Below are 19034 nucleotides of genomic sequence, written 5' to 3' on the forward strand. Positions count from 1 at the left end.
CAGGAGGGCTCTCTGGGGACAGAAGAATGAGGAGGCTGCACACAGCAATGTGGGACAACGGAAATAAAAAAAAAGAATAAAAAAAAAAGAGGTCATTTCATATTTCAATGACGTCACTCTAGCAGACTGCAACAGACACAATGTGACTGTAGGTAACACGTGTGTCTCAATGACAATGTATTAAAACTATGAAAAATAAGGTGGTTTATGTTTATATAATGATGCTTATTTGAAAAAGGTGTTAAATAGACCATGCATTTTTATAATGAATTTGAATAGTAACAGTCAAAATTGTGAAATAGCTCAAACTATTTGTCAAATCTCTAAAATAAATGCTTTCTGATAATATAAATGAAAAGGAAATATTCAGGCTGCAACTAAACATTTTCTTTTCAACTTTAAAAGTATATCTTTTTCAAAAGCACTCATCAGCTACAGTGGAAAAAGCTCATATTTTAAAAATCACATGAAAAGGGTATGAATTTAACTACATATTTATTGTTGAGGCTGTCGTGTTATACTATAATGCAACATACTGAAATGTGTTTCTAATATTCTTCCCAGCTTCCTGTTTGTTGATAGAGTGGGCAGAACATTAGAAATGCCAATCAATATAATGAAGCTCATTTCAACACCACTATAAATTATATCATTAATAATAAACATGTAATTAAATGAATACCTCTATGACAGTATCAACCAACTTTAATATTTAAAATACAATTTATGGCTGCACTAGTCAATTAGTTCCCATTACATTTAACAGGTTTTCCCAATCAAGTGACCAATTAGTAGAACTAAGAACTTATGAAGACCTTTGTGTGTATATTTTGTATTTGTAACTTTATTGTCAGCATTATTTGCTTTGGGGAATTGTGAATCTTTATGTGCAGTCCATGGGCAGCGGGTGTATGAGATACAGGGGGAGCATCCAAGGTTTCCTACACTAGTGTGACAAAGAGGAATGTTAAACTTGACCCTCCCGTATTGCTAAACTGAAAAAAATAAATCTGGGGCCTTAAACTTGAAGGTCAGTTTTAATATAAAATCAAAAACCAATTTCCACTTGTTTGTCAGATCCATTTATCAAATCCATTTAATACAATTACATCTTGTAGCCTTGCTGGACCTGTGGGCTGGTGCTTTGGCCTTTCTTCACAAAAATGGAGAGAGAAGTGGAGCAGCTGAGGTGGACGAGGTATACGGGAGTCCGAGCCAAGCATCACATGGTGAAGCCCGAGAGCCAAATTACTTCTAAGACTGTCTACTCCATCAGAAAGATCCTGACGGGGGAGCATATAAATCGGTCATCTTATACTAGCAGGATGCAACCATGGGATTGAGGAAATGCGTGATATTTGTTTGCATCAGTGCCAAGAAAGTGACAGTGATCAGTATCCAAAAACAGTGGCAGACAAAATGCCTTTACTGCCAAATCAATCCCACAACTCAGGATTGTAATGGCGCTATTAGATAGTGAGAGGTTACTGCTGCCGGCCCACTCTTTCTAGCAAGGTCAGATTTATGATCCAGTTCAAAGTGTGTCATGAAACATGAGCCAGGCACTCTGTTTTATAAGCGGTGACTTCATCAAAATGATTTCCTTGAGGATAACACAAACAGAAGTGGGAATAAATGCATAGACTGTTACTATGTACATCAGTTTATGTGACTGCTATGTAGTCAGCCATCATTAATTGTATTTATACGTAACATACAGTATCAAAGCTGTACAGTTGATTTAAAACCACATTTTATGCATGCTGTGGTAAATCAATTCCTCGTATATGTACTGTATATTTACTGTATATACATGTATACGGAGACCCTTTTTGCATAATGTTCCCATAACTGCAAAGAAATACTGAGAAAGACAAATATTGCATGGAAAACCTGCTAAGATATAACTAACCAATGGGTTTGAGCATGGGTGAGAGAGATGTGAACACATACAAATTTTTAACATAAAATAATTTACAAAACAAAAAGCGTACTTATTGTTGGGCGATTGATTTAATTGAATTGCATTGAAGTCGAGCTAGCGTAGAGAATGATTCCTACTATTATAAAACGCAGCAGAATGAACAGAAATAAACTATGATGAAAGTTCCTACTGCTCTGAATATGTATTACTTATCTTATCATATAATAGAATAGTAGAGAAGTATAAAAGGCAATTAAGTATCCCTATATTCTTTTTGAATAAATAACAAGTGAAATTAAAGTTATCTACAGAGCGTGATGCATTATGGATTGATTGTAGCCCTCATGTTGCTGGACTAACAAGTCAGTTCACAGTCTTCCAAAGCTAATAAACCCTAATAAAGTGTTTTCTTAGTCCACTCTTAATTTTAGCTTTGTATTGTGCATCCTTAGTATTGTATCATATCCTTAGTATTGTATCATATCCTTAGTATTGTATCATATCCTTAGTATTGACACATCCCATAGTCGACGAGACGAGCACGATATTTGCTTTTGCTGACGCTGCGCCTTCTGTGTATACACAGTGTTACTGCTGTCTTAGATGAAAAACTCAAAAAGACTAAGTGTGAAGAATGCTAACTGTCAGAGAAAGTGATTGAGAAAGAAGTGAGAGAGAGCACTCTCATGGCTACAGTAGATCAATTAGCTGGCTAGTGGCTACACCACCTGACTACAGACATCCAACAGAGCAGACATTTTAGTAAGTAGCCACAGTTTAACAACCTACATTGTAAGATATAATAACCCCTGACCAAGCCTAAAGCCCAGTGCTAAGCCCACCAGGGTCCAAGGCACTTCATCCCTTTCGTTCCACAAACAACTGAAAGCATTCACTGGAGCACGACTAAGGCTTGAACATAAAAAAAACCACCTTCTTGGTTAGAAGATTTGCACTTAGAAATAAAGTTCAATTTATTCTGAAGAAATAAAATTCCAGAAAATGGAAAGTCAGATATGTATGAATATTAAATAAAATATGACGAAACTTAACAAAAAGATTTACAAAAGAGACAATTAAGAGGGCATTTTATCTAAAGTAAGCAAGTCAATTTTCATCACCATAATCTGGTACTATACCTGACGGGGTTGCTGGTGAGGGACACTCGCAATGAGTCTAGACAGGCAAACAGACGTTCGTCCATCGCCCCCGACTTCAGCTCACCCAGGAATTCCTGGGGAGATATCTGATTGCTGCTTCTCAAGCTACCCTGGAACAAAGAAAGGACAAAGAACAAATATTAAAAAAAAGAGAACACAACTTTTTGAGGAGTATGCAACAGTTACAGGCATGTTTGTCAGTTACTCAGCCAGGAAAAAAAGAAAGCAGACCCAACCTCCCAACTACTGTGTCCTCAGCATGGGTGTCGTGTTCCTGTATGTGCAGGTTCCATTATATATTCACTAACAATTGTATACAACAAGCTATTTACAGCAACTGCACATCTGACCTAATTTGGAAAAATCCTGAGTTCGGCTTTTACTAAATGTACCATTTCAAGAAAATCCACTTTCTTGTTCATACCTGTCGGTGAAATACTTTCTTAATCACCTAATGTTTCCAGGCTTTTGAATCATCCTCAATTATTGTAAATAAACCTAAATGCTTATTCCTCTGTGATTCTTTACTATAACATTGAGCAAGCTCTCTTAAAACGTTTCCAAACCCCCACATGTTTTACAGAAAAATATCCATCATACACCCATCAAAAAGTACATCCAAAAGGGCAAAAGAATCTAAAAACTTTTCTTGGTGGTTTAAAATACACTCAAATTGAATTGAAATGATGATCCACATAAATTGCACCAAACAAGTGTATATACCTGGATATAGCGGGGGGGTTTTAAGCCCGACAAGCAAGCAAGCACTTGAAGCTTGTGCTTTCAAATGGGATAGCGGTGACGACAGAAAGACTTTTGGCTGTCAAAATCTCACACTAAAACCTTTTTTTATTTGAATCTATCAAAGGCTGTGTTGTAATGATCACAGACATAGAAAGAGAAAATGATGATCCATATAGGAAGGGTCATATTTATATGTGTATACTGAATGACAGCTGGTAAAGTATAGCTTAAACTCTAAATTTCATGTGATACTAAATGATTACTGAATAGCTCCGGTTTGAACCTGTGAGAAAAGTTATATTCTATTGTGTTTCATTCTCTGATAGACTTCACCACTGGTTTACCCCAATACGGCTCTGGCTCAGCACCACAAGACGTATCCAATCACCCACCTCTTATCAGGTAGTAGTACTATGAATCTAGCACTCTTACAACATCACACACCTCTAGGGTTGTTATCGTGGCTGAAACGTGCTCTTTTTGTTCCACTCACATGTTGGTTCTTGATTGCAACCCTTTCTAAGCATCATCAGCCAAGTTGAACTACACTGGCAGGTTTTACAAAAACAATCCACTTCCTAGCTGCACACCAGCCCATCAAGGACACAAAAAGTGTCCATCCCTCTATTTTCCTCTTCTGGCCCAATTGTCAACTGCCTCTCTCATCCTGGTGAGAAATGATGATGACGACTCGCTTGTTTGTTTCTCAGAATCTCTCTAGCCTTCAGCAGCAGCATCAGAGAACCATCAGTGCTCCTCACAGTAGCAACAGCCACAATTTGAATGCTCTCTCTCATTTCAGGAGCATTATTGGCAAAATGTTTGTACACGGCACTGTTTTATGTTATAGTTGTATCAAAAACAGCTGACAAGCTGTTTAAACAATCTTCAACATATTGTGTTTACGATCGATAATGTGCATTTACAAAGGTGGACATTCAATTTTCTTTTAAAGGATCATCTCCTTCAACAATTTCATTTTAATTTATGGTTGCAGCCAGAAAGTTGGATCCGTGAGTCATCGTTTAATGTTTTCCAATACTGCCCGATTAAAGGTCTCCGAGGTTCACCAAAGGTATACTGAGCTCCTCAGTATATCTGGTCCGCATAAAACATTTGACCATAAAAAGTTTGGAAGATGAACACTTCATTTGGCAAAACACTGCTAAAAAGTCTTGACTCAAAACTAAAAGAAAGAACAATTACAACCAGCAACCCCACCAGCTAACACCAATGTCAACACATTAACAAAGCAATAGTGAACACAAACAAGGCAGAACTAAGTCATTGCCAGTGAGCTATGTCTGCTGATATTTACCTGCCACACCAAGGACTTGCAATGTATTAGTAGATAGTGTGAAATAATGTCCACTGGCAAATGAGCCAAGCATTGAAAGGTTCTGGAATGCATTCAAAAGAGGAGTCCAATATTTTCTGGAATTTACCATTTGAATATTGGAGTGGGTAAATAATTTTCTTCAGTTTTAATCAAGACATGGTGACCGCTAACCATTCTGTTTGAGTGGGTTTCCCACGAGGGGAAAAAAAGATAGAGTATGTTGTTTTTCCAGTTAATTGTGCCAAATCTCAAGTGACCCCAAGCAGAGCAACTAGAGGACTTGGTTCCAATTTGACATTTAATATCTTAGATAGGATGTCATAGACCCCCATCTAATACTTGTTAAGGCAGGGTAATGTCCAGTAGTACCAGTAAGATGATGAACAAAAGATGCTTCAGCACTCTTACATTTGTCCCAGAAGGGAATAATCACAAGATATAGTCAAGACAGTTTGGCTTTTGAAATATGAACCCAATCTACCATTTTGAACTGCTTTTGAAACAATGATAAGCACACAGTTGAATTAACTAGTTTAAGTATAGAATACCAAGTATCTTCTGATAGAAACAAGCTTGAAATTCCCCTCCCATGATGCTTTGAGCTTGTCCATGGGGGCAGACCTAAGGTTCAACATCATGCCATAGAGGGCTGAGATGAGCCTTTTCCCAGATGGATTTAAAGAGGTGACCATGTCGGATGTGGTTGTGCCAGTTGATATAGGAGAGCTGGACAATCGAGAGCACATAATGCCGATACAAGAAAAACTTTAACTCAAGAGAACTGAATTTTTTGCTTAACTACTTGAATGATGCCAATGTGTTATCTATAAACAGATCTTTGAAACGCCTTCCCTGTCCCCTTCTGGAACAACAGTCCTGAACAGATGGTTTGAAAAGATGTTTGATGCAATGGGGCTTCAAAGAAAAAACTTTACATGCCAGTTTTTGAATTGAGCCCATGATATTAAGGAATGTTTAACCACCAAGTTCCTGAAGATTTAATTGAGACGAGAGGAAGCGAAGATCCGAGCAATATAGGAATAGACAGATTGTCACCTGAGTGTAGTTCCATCGTTACCAACTCAGGAAAATTGGGCTGGCTGCAGAAAAGAGACCAAAATGCAAGATAATGCAAGATAATAATAATAATAATAATAATAATAATAATAATAATAATAATAATAATTAAAAAAAAAATCGCCAACAGCTTTGGTTTTTTGAAGGGGGACCTCGTTAAGACGAGGACGCTTACCCTACCATAAGTAGGATGAAATAATCAAAAGAAGTTTGTTAAAATAGTCTTTACAGGTACAAAGATTTTGGTAGACTTGTCATTTTGGCTTTGTAAATTTGTTCTATGAGACACAAGGACAGGGGTGAACACTGTTTCAGTGTTTGTTTAATCTGGTTTAACATACTAATCAAGTTTTCTTTAAATAAATCTAAAGTAGGAGCTTAATTGTATGTGCTTTTGTGAATATTTAATTTGCATCCTTAAAACTGACAAAGCAGACAACAGTGAGGTACTTGGATTCGAGAAAAAGGGCAAAAAGTTGAGTTGTTTTGGCTGTCAAATTCATAAAGAACAGGAGACACATTTCTGAAGATTATTTTTGGGTCTTATAGAGGAAAAGCTAAGAACAACACAATTTCCAAGACAGCAGGGGGTCTGTAGACAAATCAACACCAGGGTCTCCAAGAGGTAGAATGGTTATTTCAAGACAGCTCCCACTACACAAAAAAGACAAAGGTCAGCAATTACTTTGTGTAACAACATACACAGAAGCAGTTTCTCCAGAAGGCTTTCTATCACATTTAAAAGCTAGAACCACACTTGACTACAGTATACCAGCAAGGGCTATACATCAATTTAAAATGTAGTATTAAAGGTTAATTGGCAAAGCAGACATGTGATTAATATGGGTAAACTATTCAACTGAAAAAAAATAAAGGAGCTTACATACAGTCCAATTTACTGTGTATTTTACGCCTACTGACACAATGTTTAATCTGTAATTAGATGAGAAATTCTGTGTGCCAACATAATTATTCACACAATGTCCCTCTACAACCATGAAATTTACCACTTATTATGAATGTAGAATTTGATAAAACTGATGTTTTGAAGAATATTAACTTTTTAATTAATATTTTATTTTTGGCCATTGGCCATATTATTTTACCACACAAGTAAACAAATCAAGGAATATAAACAGGCCTCTTCCCATGGTACCTAAAGATGGAAAGCCAAAGGTAACTTGGAGGGGTGTCTGGTTCTAATAAATATAAGTGTAACACTTTGCAGGACACTGTGCCAAATCTTTACCCAAAGAACCTTTATTTTTATTTTTTTTATGGGTCGAGAATATATATGCTTTTATATTGTTAAAGACATATACATACACGACATATACTGTGTGTGTGATGAACAAACTAATAAAGCCATAATCTTTCATGTAAACTGTCCAAACCATGTGGTAAAGGGTTTCTTGTACACTGAGGACATGTCAGCTGGTGCTGGAACCCTCAGGGAAAGAGGTCAGAGTGAACCTCCTTTGACTTCACCAGGTCAAACATTCCCACATTACTAAAATGCTCCTCAAGGAGTATATGTTTACTTCCAATTGAGAAGATGTTTGCATACCAAATATCATGTCATTAACAAATGTTAAGGTCTGACTTGGTCTTTCTATGCATTCATTGGCAGCAGTGTCAAAGGTGCTGTTGGTGGAGGATCCGTCTGACATTGTGTATGCTGGTAACATGCTATAACGCTGGCACAGGGGTCCTGCTGTAAGGTACTGTGAGGAAGAAAACGTAAAATAATATCTCAGTTTCACAAGCTGGTACCAACTTCAAAACAACTGATTGTTCGCATTAATCCGCTTTTAAGCATGTAAACAAAGTATACACTGTTTCTCATAGCTCAAGTGCGCCAGAGCAAAACAAAATTCTGTAGATGTGTAAAATGTTTGATATCGATCACTAATCTCGTTCTCAATTTGTTAGCAACACCAAGTTTGAACCACCAGAAGTGTACATTTTTTTGGACAAATGGCAAATAGGGATGGGTCACAAATTTTGAATATTGTAATAGCCGTTTTAATCTCCAAAATCAATTGGCAATTGTGGGACCGAATATTCGAAGAAAAATCGAATAGTTCAGAGCGAATTTCGAATAGTAGTTTTGCTTGAAATACCCATCCCTACGAGTCAGTCACTAAAAGATTCAATATCGAGGGCCACTTCACAGAAGTTTACAGCTATTTTTCACGGGACTTTCCGTCTGGTTGCCACGACAAACAGAGAAGGTGAATAAGCTGAGAACAGCGCTTAAAAGACTGGAAGCTGAAACGATACAATGTGATGAGTCCGTCGACTCCAGCGATACAGCCCAGCTGTAACTTCAGAACAAGACTGAAGATAAACATTTGAATGACTCCAGAAGAGTGAACACAAGTGGATAAACTCCAGCTCTTGTTTATTCCATCCAGTGCCAGCCATCTCATTAACTGTAGAAAAGACTGAATGCCTAACACATGCATGTGAGCTACAGATGGAGAGAACGTGAAGGGAAGTGATGTGATGTGATACGGTGATATGCAGTCAGACAATAAGGACAAATAAAGTAAGTAACAAACATTGTTTGGTTTTCTATGACAGATGTGAGTAGTGTGAGCTTCATCAATTAATAAACATCAAGACATGCAGAGCATAAACAGCATGCACATGCTGCTGAATTTAAGCTGTTGTGACACAAAATGTGCGTGACGAGTATCAATTTGTTATTGTTCACATAAAAGAAGCTTATTCAGCTGGTTTTGGGTCGAGCTGAACTACGTGAATAAATGTTACGAAGTGTGAGAAGCTCTCGGACAGTGTAATTTTGTCAAAGTAGATCTCCGTGGAAAAAAGGTTGGAGACCCGGACTTTACGCTGACTTTCTAAAGGGTAAAGGAATTCCCTTTAAAGACTTTTTGGTCTGCGAGAGAAACAATGGTCCACAGTTCTTTGGAGATTTCATTGTTTTCCTTGAAAGACTGACAGTTTTATCACCCTCTATCCATCCGTCTGCTTTGGGACAAAGTAAAGGAGAAGCTTAGGGCTCATTGATGAAACTTTGAAGGGTGGCCCAGTCAACCATGATAGCAAACTCACACAAACTCTAATCAATTATCTTCTATCACTAAAAAACGTTATGTAGGATAAATACCAAACTTCCCCCTTCTGTGTTGTGATGCACTATTTTCTCAAAAGCATTTTCAACTCATGTTGTAATGCTTTACCACTTCAAAGTAAATATAGCTGAAAGGAGACATCAGCCCAATATGCACCAAGACAATAGGCCTATTGGGTTCATTTAGATATTGGCAGGTGAGCGCTGTCCTTCAACACAAGCAGATCCTCACTCGTTTAATGACCAATATATTTTGGAAATTCTTTTTCATCTTGCATTTTAATAACTTCTTTGTTAAATGTTCCCATCCTTAATGCAACATTTGCGTATTTTTCCAAATGTGTCCCAGCAGAGACATCTTTGAGACACAGAGACGACAGGCCTGAGGGCAGATAAGAATGGTCTGGCTTGTAAACCCATATGCTTGTTTTTGATGTTGAATGATCAAATTCAATCCCTCCGCAGTGTCTGTCAGCCCAGCACCGATGGCCGATATCAATTCTCATTACAAAGAATGATATGTGGCCAGAATATGAGTAAAATCAGGTCCAAATAAAACTGACATTTAAAGACAATTTCCAGACATGAAATGAAGCAAAATATTGAAAGTAAAATTAAGAGAAATAAATATTTATATATTCAAAAACTCACAGTTTTTGAGGCAGTAAAAATATACTGGATGACCATATCTCTCTTTGTGTTGAGGTCCTTTTCTCTCAGGGGAGTTTTCTTGTCCTCATTCAAGTTCATGTCCTCCTGAAAGGAAAAACAAATAGAAAGAAGGGAAGAATCGTAGTTGAAATTCCAATATGCAATGTTCCTTTTTTTTTTTTTTTTTTTTTTTTTAAATAAGAAAACCTCTGGCAGCAAGACTTGCTTTGGTGTTCCCTACTGGGTATTAATTATACTGCGCATTAGCAAAATTAGGTTTGGTCCAAAGTGTTAATGCTGACAGCAGATTTTGTTTTACATTTCATTATATAAGATATAAAGATGATAAGAAATAAAGATCAATAACATGTGAATTATATAAACGGTCTTGATATTGTAGATTAATGTTTGAAATGTAACTGAATCACAAAACTGACAAATGTAACTGTAAAAAAAAATATCTTAAAATGTGCAAAAGACAGAAAGGAAGATAGACACAAAGGTTGATACTCAAAGAAGATTCAATCCATATTCTAAAGTTGAAATTGTGAAGCTGATATCACCATGTGTTACAAAAATATATGTAATAAATTTGAAACAATTGGAAAATATAAGTATCTTCAATAGTGGTTTCAGACAGTGTATATATAAATGCGTGTATGAGTAGATGTCTGAAACATTTAAGTGTCTAATTTCAGACATTCAGTGGAAAACTGGTTGCTTAGGTTGCTTAATGGGCTTGTATTGATTGTTTTCCAACGTTTCTCTTCATTTTGATCCATATCTTTCCCACTCAGTCACTGGCTGGCCTTGTCTAAGATGAAGGTTTTACATGTCAAGCTAGGTTATTTTTAACACAACGTTATTGATGTTGTACAAACAGAAAACAACGTACCATCATCTTTTCGAACAGAGCCAGGATCTCTTTTTCCGAGGTGATCTTCGATGACAGTTCCTCAAAATGATGGGAGGTGGCTGCTGAAGAAGTGGACCAATCGTTTGTGGCGTGTTTGGACTGGGTGATGGGTGGCCGCTCCTTTTTACTCCCTGGAATTCGAATGCTGGCAAATCTGTCCAGCTGTGGACACGAGAGAGAATAGACAGTTAAAGATAGAAAAAAATACACAAGACTTTTTAGTGGCAAGTTGCGTTAAACAAAAGAATGTTAAAAATGGTTAAAACAGAGTTGAAAAAAACTTTTAACCTGTTAATAAGTTCGCAAATAATGCTAAATAGTGTGAATCGTATGAACAAAGCTCATACATAGAACATTCGCTCGCATGCTAAACAACCATTATCTAGATGTAGTGTAAAGAAAGATATTAGTTTGTGAGAAAAGCAGATTTTTTTTTTTTTTTTTTTTAACGTGATGTAAATGAAACGGTGTCTGGAAATAAAACACTTTTTTTTTTCTTTTTTTTTGCCACACAAAAACTCCAATCAGATGACCTCGGGAAAGGTGATGTTAGATGTTGCAGAGATTGACAAGAGAAAACACAAGTTCCTCAAATCTTACCACGTCATCTGTGAGGTTTCTAAACTGTAAGTGCTGTATGTGGGGAGCAGAAACAAAAACAAATCAGGATTCATAAAGCAACTGATTTAAATAGCATAAAAGATGTTTTTAGCCTTAAAGCACTCCACAGCAAATTATTTAGATACCATTTTGAAAAGACATATTTGACTTGAATATGTTTTGGTCTCTTTATATTCTGCACTTAAAAAAAAAAATCACTTAATTTCACTAGAATTTATGGTGGCCATTTCTGCTGCATACAGCCCATTCTAAAATAAATAAAAACGGTGAAATATTGGTATTGTTTTGTACATCTCGGTTGCACTCATCATGAAATTCAAAAAGAGCCAGCCTTCAGCCTGAAGTGTGTTACCGAGTTCATATTCACTCAGTGCAAAAACTGGAGTGGAGAGCAAAACACAACACAAACGTGAAGCAGGAAATAGATTTTTTTTTTTTTACAGACATCTGAGCAGGACTGATATATCAGGATTGAATTGGTCCAGTCATTGTTTATATTTCCATGAACAGTTGAACCTGCAAAGATGTTAAGGTCTACTCAGGGCTATATTCCACAGCTATTAATGGACCCAGTGTATGACAGCTAAATCGCTGCACATTCATCGACAGCCTGTTACTACTAACAGGTGGGTGCAAAACTTTCCCTACAAAAAGAAAATCCTTTTCGTGCACAGTGGGGTCATTTAGCAGATCATTAAACCCAAGATTTACTAAACCCAAGTCTCTTGTTCAACATCAACAACACTCATTTTGAAAATCATTTAAACATTACAGCTGCCCAAAAAACACCTCTCAACAAGCCCTGTCTACAAGTTACAGTGGTGTGAAAAAGTGTTTGCCCCCTTACTGATTTCCATTTTTTTTTTTGCATGTCTGTCACACTTAAATGTTTCAGATCATCACACAAATTTAAATATTATTCAAAGATAACACAAGTAAACACAAAATGCAGTTTTTTTAAATGAAGGTTTTTATTACTAAGGGAGGAAAAAAAAAATCCAAACCCAAATGGCCCCTGTGTGAAAAAGTGTTTGCCCCCTCCTGTTAAAACACAACTTAACTGTGGTTTATCACACCTGAGTTCAATTTCTCTAGCCACACCCAGGCCTGATTACTGCCACACCTGTTCTCAATCAAGAAATCACTTAAATAGGACCTGCCTGACAAAGTGAAGTAGACCAAAAGATTGAGGATCTTTTAAAAAATAATGACAAATTCTCCTTAAATGTCAAAGCAAACAACTTTCTACACGCGCAAGACAGATTTTCCTAATTCCAGACCACTCGGATGTCGGTCCGAGATTGAGGATCTTTTGGTCTACTTCACTTTGTCAGGCAGGTCCTATTTAAGTGATTTCTTAATGAGAAAGAAAGTAATTGAGATGTATCAGTCTGGAAAAGGTTATAAAGCCATTTCTAAAGCTTTGGGACTCCAGCGAACCACAGTGAGAGCCATTATCCACAAATGGAGAAAACATGGAACAGTGGTGAACCTTCCCGGGAGTGGCCGGCCTACCAAAATTACCCCAAGAGCACAGTGACGACTCATCTGAGAGGTCACAAAAGACCCCACAACAACATCCAAAGAACTGCAGGCCTCACTTGCCTCAGTTAAGGTCAGTGTTCATGATTCCACCATAAGAAAGAGACTGGGCAAAAATGGCCTGCATGGCAGAGTTCCAAGACCAAAACCACCGCTGAGCAAAAAGAACATTGAGGCTCATCTCATTTTTGCCAGAAAACATCTTGATGATCCCCAAAACTTTTGGGAAAATACTCTGTGGACTGACGAGACCAAAGTTGAACTTTTTGGAAGGCGTGTGTCCCATTACATCTGGCGTAAAAGTAACACCACATTTCAGAACAAGAACATCATACCAACAGTAAAATATGGTGGTGGTAGTGTGATGGTCTGGAGCTGTTTTGCTGCTTCAGGACCTGGAAGACTTGCTGTGATAAATGGAACCATGAATTCTACTGTCTACCAAAAAATCCTGAAGGAGAATGTCCGGCCATCTGTTCATGACCTCAAGCTGAAGCCAACTTGGGTTCTGCAGCAGGACAATGATCCAAAACACACCAGCAAGTCCACCTCTGAATGGCTGAAGAAAAACAAAATGAAGACTTTGGAGTGGCCTAGTCAAAGTCCTGACCTGAATCCTATTGAGATGCTGTGGCATGACCTTAAAAAGGCGGTTCGTGCTGGAAAACCCGCCAATGTGGCTGAATTACAACAACTCTGCAAAGATGAGTCGGCCAAAATTCCTCCACAGCTGTTGCAAGTTATCATTGCAAGTTATCGCAAACGCTTGATTGCAGTTGTTGCTGCTGAGGGTGGCCCAACCAGTTATTAGGTTTAAGGGGCAAACACTTTTTCACACAGGGCCATGTGGGCTTGGATTTTTTTTTTTCTCCTTTAATAATAAAAACCTTCATTTAAAAACTGCATTTTGTGTTTACTTGTATTATCTTTGACTAATATTTAGTCAATATTTAATATTTGATGATCTGAAACATTTAAGTGTGACAAACATGCAACAAAATAAGAAATCAGGAAGGGGGCAAACACTTTTTCACACCACTGTATAAAGGAGCCACTTGTGTAGTGGAAGAGGTTGGCATTTGGCCTGTTGTTGTCTGTGTATAACAGCTACTTCAGTGCCTGTCGGGCAACTTCTGCCTGCTGTTTTTTTGGCTGTAGCAGATTTTGTGCATCTTTTTTTTGTTTGTTTGTTCCCGTAGACCTCTTGGGAAGTTGCCATCTGTACTTGAGAATCCGGGTTCTCCAATTAGGAACAATCCTGATAAGGATTGGAAGATCGATACAGGAACAGAAAAGATTACATTTTAAAATGTTGTCAATGAAATACTGAATGAAAAAATGGAATTGAACGTTTTAATCTCCCTTAACCACAAAAGCAGACTACGGAGAACGTCAGCGACATACCAGTATTTAATTACTATACAATTGCCTGGAATGAAATATGTCAACCTGTCAATGAGCCATCTGCCTGATGAGTATTCATAGATTAAAAACAGAATTTGTGTTCAAAAAGTACTCAAACAGAAGCTGACTGAAAGTTGACATGAAAGAATAATCAAATGACCCATCATATTCCTGATGTTCAAATCAGTGTCTCCAATGATCAGGTTGATAGATGGTCAAAAGAAATGTGACACAGCTGTCAAACTTTTATCTCCAATACCGACATTTTGACAAGCTACACCAGGGTGGGCAGATTATGAACAAAACTAAGGGGAATCCTGACATTCATGCAGCAAGCAACTATTCTATAAAAGGGGAGAAGTACACTCTCTACTAACTAAAACAATTATTATTTTCTATTCATATTATAACATTTAAAAACTGACATATCATGGAGTTGCCAGTATACAAACAAGTACAGTACTGAAACCCAACAAATTGTGGAATGATACAAAAAACTCAAGTCACTATTATGAAATCTTACTTTGTTCCCCTCTCTTCCCCAAACCTTTCTCCTCCTCTGTTGCACATGTCCTAACATTCATCGAAATTGTACTGTATTCATCAATGGGTTTGTGACTGACAGGCAGACTTTTTCTTTGCTTTCACAAATTTCACATAATAGTTCAGCTCTTCAATGATGAGGATTTAATTACACATAGTCTGCATTTTCTTTAATCTTTCAGCTAAATCAACCAAACCCCCATATGACTACCTTTCACTGAAGAGTGCACAGTATCTCTTCTGTCAGCCTATTTTCATTTCATGTGTTCAACACAGCAATTTGCACAAAGTTAAGTGGATGAAATAAAATGGGTATATTGCATCAGGGATGTAAAATGATTGCCATATTCAATATTTTGCACTGTTAATTAGGGGTGTAACAGTACATGTATTTGGAGACGGGAGGGGGGAGATGACTAACGTTATATAATTTTGCAGAGCAGTAATAGAACTTCCCTGACAATATCCAAGTCGCTTCACCTGTAAAGCATGTAAGAGAAACTTTGCACTGAGCTGATTAACAGGAGCACAACAGTTGTAACAACAAGCACCAGGTAGATGTCAACAAAGAACCAAGCACAGGTTATCATGTGTTTAGGATTGTCATTCACCAAAAAGACCCGAGTCCTGCAACATCACATGAGCACAGTAACGTTACAGCAAATGTACTCATTTGATAGGAATACGCAAGGAAACACGATTTCCTGTTAAGTTGGAAAAAGATTGACAAATTTGAATTTCCCACAACAACAGCTCATTAACAAAACGATGTTAAAACACAAAGGTTTGCTTTCCACCATACGAAGGGAGACATTGAGGTACAGCCCTCCTTTGATCAAACCCAGCCGTCCTCTGAGCTGCACCAATAACAGAAAACGTATTTAGAATAGTGAAACCAAACTCACCAACACATCAATGATCTCCTGTTGGTTAAACCACAACACTCAGTTTGGAAAAAAGGGCTTTTGCATTGTTTTGAGGAATTTATAAATATATAAATAAAAATGCCCTAATATTATGCCAAGTTCATTTTTCCAAACCAAGTATAGTAGTATAACCAACAGGAGATCATAGATGTGTGAAGTGATGCAAGTTTATTTTTGGAAAACAGAAGTTAGGAATGAAGAACTGGAAAAATGAAAGACAGCTAGTTAACAGCTATTAAGTGGGTGATATGGGTCAAACAAAAACCTATTAGCTTTTTAGTCAAATAACATTTTAATTTTCAGATTTTACTGATGTTGATATTGATTTTTTTTTTTTTTATAAAAAGAAATTGCTGTAAAGATTATACTTTTATTGTGTCTCTTTTCTCACAAACAGTCTTTGGGATTGTACAACCAGCCACTTGGGGAGACAGACAATTTCAGTGGAGCCAATAAGAAAATAACATTAGTTCACGACAGCTGATATAATTTGATATACTGCAATGATGTTGGTCATCTTTATCGAGGGAAAGCAAAGGTCAACACTGGCTATACAAGACAATCCTGCAATCATAACCAGCATGTTTGCTTATAAAGAACACCTAAGAGATTTGAGCTTAACAGAAGATGGTATTTTACTGACAGGAGCGCTGGACCAAAGTGCAACCAGCTATCAGAAGCCGACCCTATTTGTCAGCATAATCAAGATATGAGAGGTGGCCATGTATGGGATGTTATATATAGTTGAACAGAGATAGGTGTTAATCTACTCAAACATAACATATATAAATATAACGGTTACTAGCGTATTTGAAATGAGGGTGATTTTTTTTTTTTAATTTCTTCCAAAGGTCACGCTGGTCCACCAAGGTCTACTTTTTTCTGCTGACACTTGTTTTCTTCATCTTTAACATTGTCATTACTAATTGGTAATGTGCACACACGGGTAGGATTTATTACTGGAACACTATTTAAAAAATAATTTTACGGGGTTTCGTGCAGTCATGCTGAATCTGTCAAGAGACTTTCAATAAATCAGATGTTACCCAAGTTTGGTGGCATATTGCCAAAGATCAGCATTCCAGTCAGCCAATGAGACACAGTCTGATAAACCTCAGGCAAATAATGAAAAACGACCATCCCAAGTTACCATAAAGTCCAAAGGTATGACAATATACTGCTTCATTTTAAAGACCATCAGTTAAAACCTCAATTTCTTTAATTTTTATACACTGTACCGTATGGAAAATGAGAATATTGTTTACGCTACCTCCTTTCAGACAGACACAGCGCAGTGACGTCGGTTAAATAGACGTTGTCAGTCAATCTCAGCCAACCTGACATTGCAACCCCATTTTCATAAAGCAATTAACATTCATAATAGCAGGCGAACAGGTGTTTCTATGAAGGGTAATAAAAATTAGACATTTAGCCAACAGCTCATAGTGGGAGTGATTGATACCAGTCTGGGTGGAAACGACCCTGCCCAGACCTTTACTCCAGTTGTAGACTTGGATCTCTGAACGCTGGCAACAAAGAATGAATCTCAGAATGGGGTCAAACGTGGGCTGAGTGCATTAAGTAGATCCATGTCATACACGTGTCTTCTTTCTGCGAGGGACATCTGTCTTGTTAATAAAAGTCTAACCGTTTTAAAAGTGAGAACCCCCTAATTGTGAATCCCAATAATAGTGAGGTTTGTCTAAATAGCAACGTTTCCATATTACGTCATTGAAGAATACAGCAGACAAATAGCAGGCCGGCAGCATGTTGATTGGTTCGTAGTAGCAGGAACCACATGGATTAGTGTTGGCTAAACCCTGTGCTAATTTTAACCATATGATTTCCTACATGCAAAGCAAAGCCAACAAACATTCAAGGTCACAGTTCGCAAAGAAAAAAAAAAAAAAAAACTCTAAAATGCAAAGTTTGCATTGTGCATAAATTTCCTTCACTGGGAGAGATATTCTGGAAAGGCATTTTGTCTGCAAGGGACATAACATTTACGTTTTAAGGGACCACATTACACAGGCATGACACATCACTGGTATTCTGCTCTACCTGGTTGGAGCCCAAGTTTACTAGGATGGGACAAAACTAAAAAAAAAAAAAAAAGGCAGTTTTTAATAAATAAATTCCAGGTCACTTATATACCCTTCAAGGCAACGTGGTGTTATACACCGTCATATGGGGGGGGGGGGGGGGGGGGCAACAACCTGTCATAGCTCTAGCAGACCCGTTTTCTTTGAGGGTGTTGTCCTTTCCCGTGTTTGTAATGTTTGGTGTCCACTGGTTGTATCGCAGACAAGAGGAATGACATTAAGGGCTGGGACAGAAACTGAGAGGACAAGAGTTTAGGACAACTTAAGGGAGTGTCTCCGTCCCTCCATGTGATTGTTTTGAGTTGTATCCAATGCTTTGTGTACCATACAGACAGAATAAAATCAAATCAACCCTTTTTTTTTTTTTTCCCCCCAAGTTGAACGTGTCGTACTTACAAACTTTGGTTTGCGGTCTCCTTCATCGTAATATGAGGCGCCGTGGTGAGAAGAGCCCTTCTTCTTTTGGGCTTTACTGTCTCGTCCTGTGGTGGATTCAAATCGCTGACTATAACTATCCATGTTAACCTAATGACCTGATTAAGATACTCCAGACGTAAACCTTGTTGTTGTTTTTTTTAATTTAGGTAACGTTAGCGCACAAAAGTGGTGAGGGAAAGCAAGCGTTGGTTAACTCATAGCTGTAAAAAAAAAAAATACATAAATAAAAAAAAAAATACGACCGTTTCGATAAAATAAAAAAAAATAAAAACCCAGAGAGGTCAAAACGGTCCCAGCGGTCCGTTTAGCTAGCTAGCAAGTTCGCTCCACTATCATTCACCGACGGCTTTACTTCGCGCTAATCCAATTTATGGAGTGTCACGTCACGCTTAAGTTTCCGGAAGAAGTGCGGCATAAAACGCATAAAACGGGGTTTTGTTTTTTTTTCGCCACTGACAAAAAAATGTATCCTGCCGTTAACTGCAAGGCTGAGGTCATCACAAGGAGCTGTTGAAGCGTCAGCAGAATAAAGTTAAGGGCAGATAAT

At 37.6% G+C, this 19034-nt stretch overlaps 1 protein-coding gene across 1 annotated transcript in view; it reads right to left on the reverse strand.

Moving 5' to 3' along the window:
- LOC138213419 (protein diaphanous homolog 3-like) overlaps positions 1-18623 on the reverse strand; it is a 154665-nt gene extending 136042 nt beyond the window's left edge. Inside the window, exons 1-4 of the mRNA XM_069174499.1 lie at positions 18446-18623; positions 10891-11073; positions 9996-10100; positions 3064-3194 (exon numbers count right to left, since the gene is read on the reverse strand). Coding sequence (XP_069030600.1) covers positions 3064-3194; positions 9996-10100; positions 10891-11073; positions 18446-18568 — 542 coding nt within the window. The 5' untranslated portion in view covers positions 18569-18623. The remainder of the gene's footprint in view (positions 1-3063; positions 3195-9995; positions 10101-10890; positions 11074-18445) is intronic.
- Between the last annotated feature and the right edge of the window lie 411 nt (positions 18624-19034).

The sequence above is a fragment of the Embiotoca jacksoni genome, unplaced genomic scaffold, assembly GCF_022577435.1.
Source record: "Embiotoca jacksoni isolate LCO1_2020_lvr unplaced genomic scaffold, fEmbJac1.0.p SCAF_6, whole genome shotgun sequence".
Taxonomy (NCBI): domain Eukaryota; kingdom Metazoa; phylum Chordata; class Actinopteri; family Embiotocidae; genus Embiotoca; species Embiotoca jacksoni.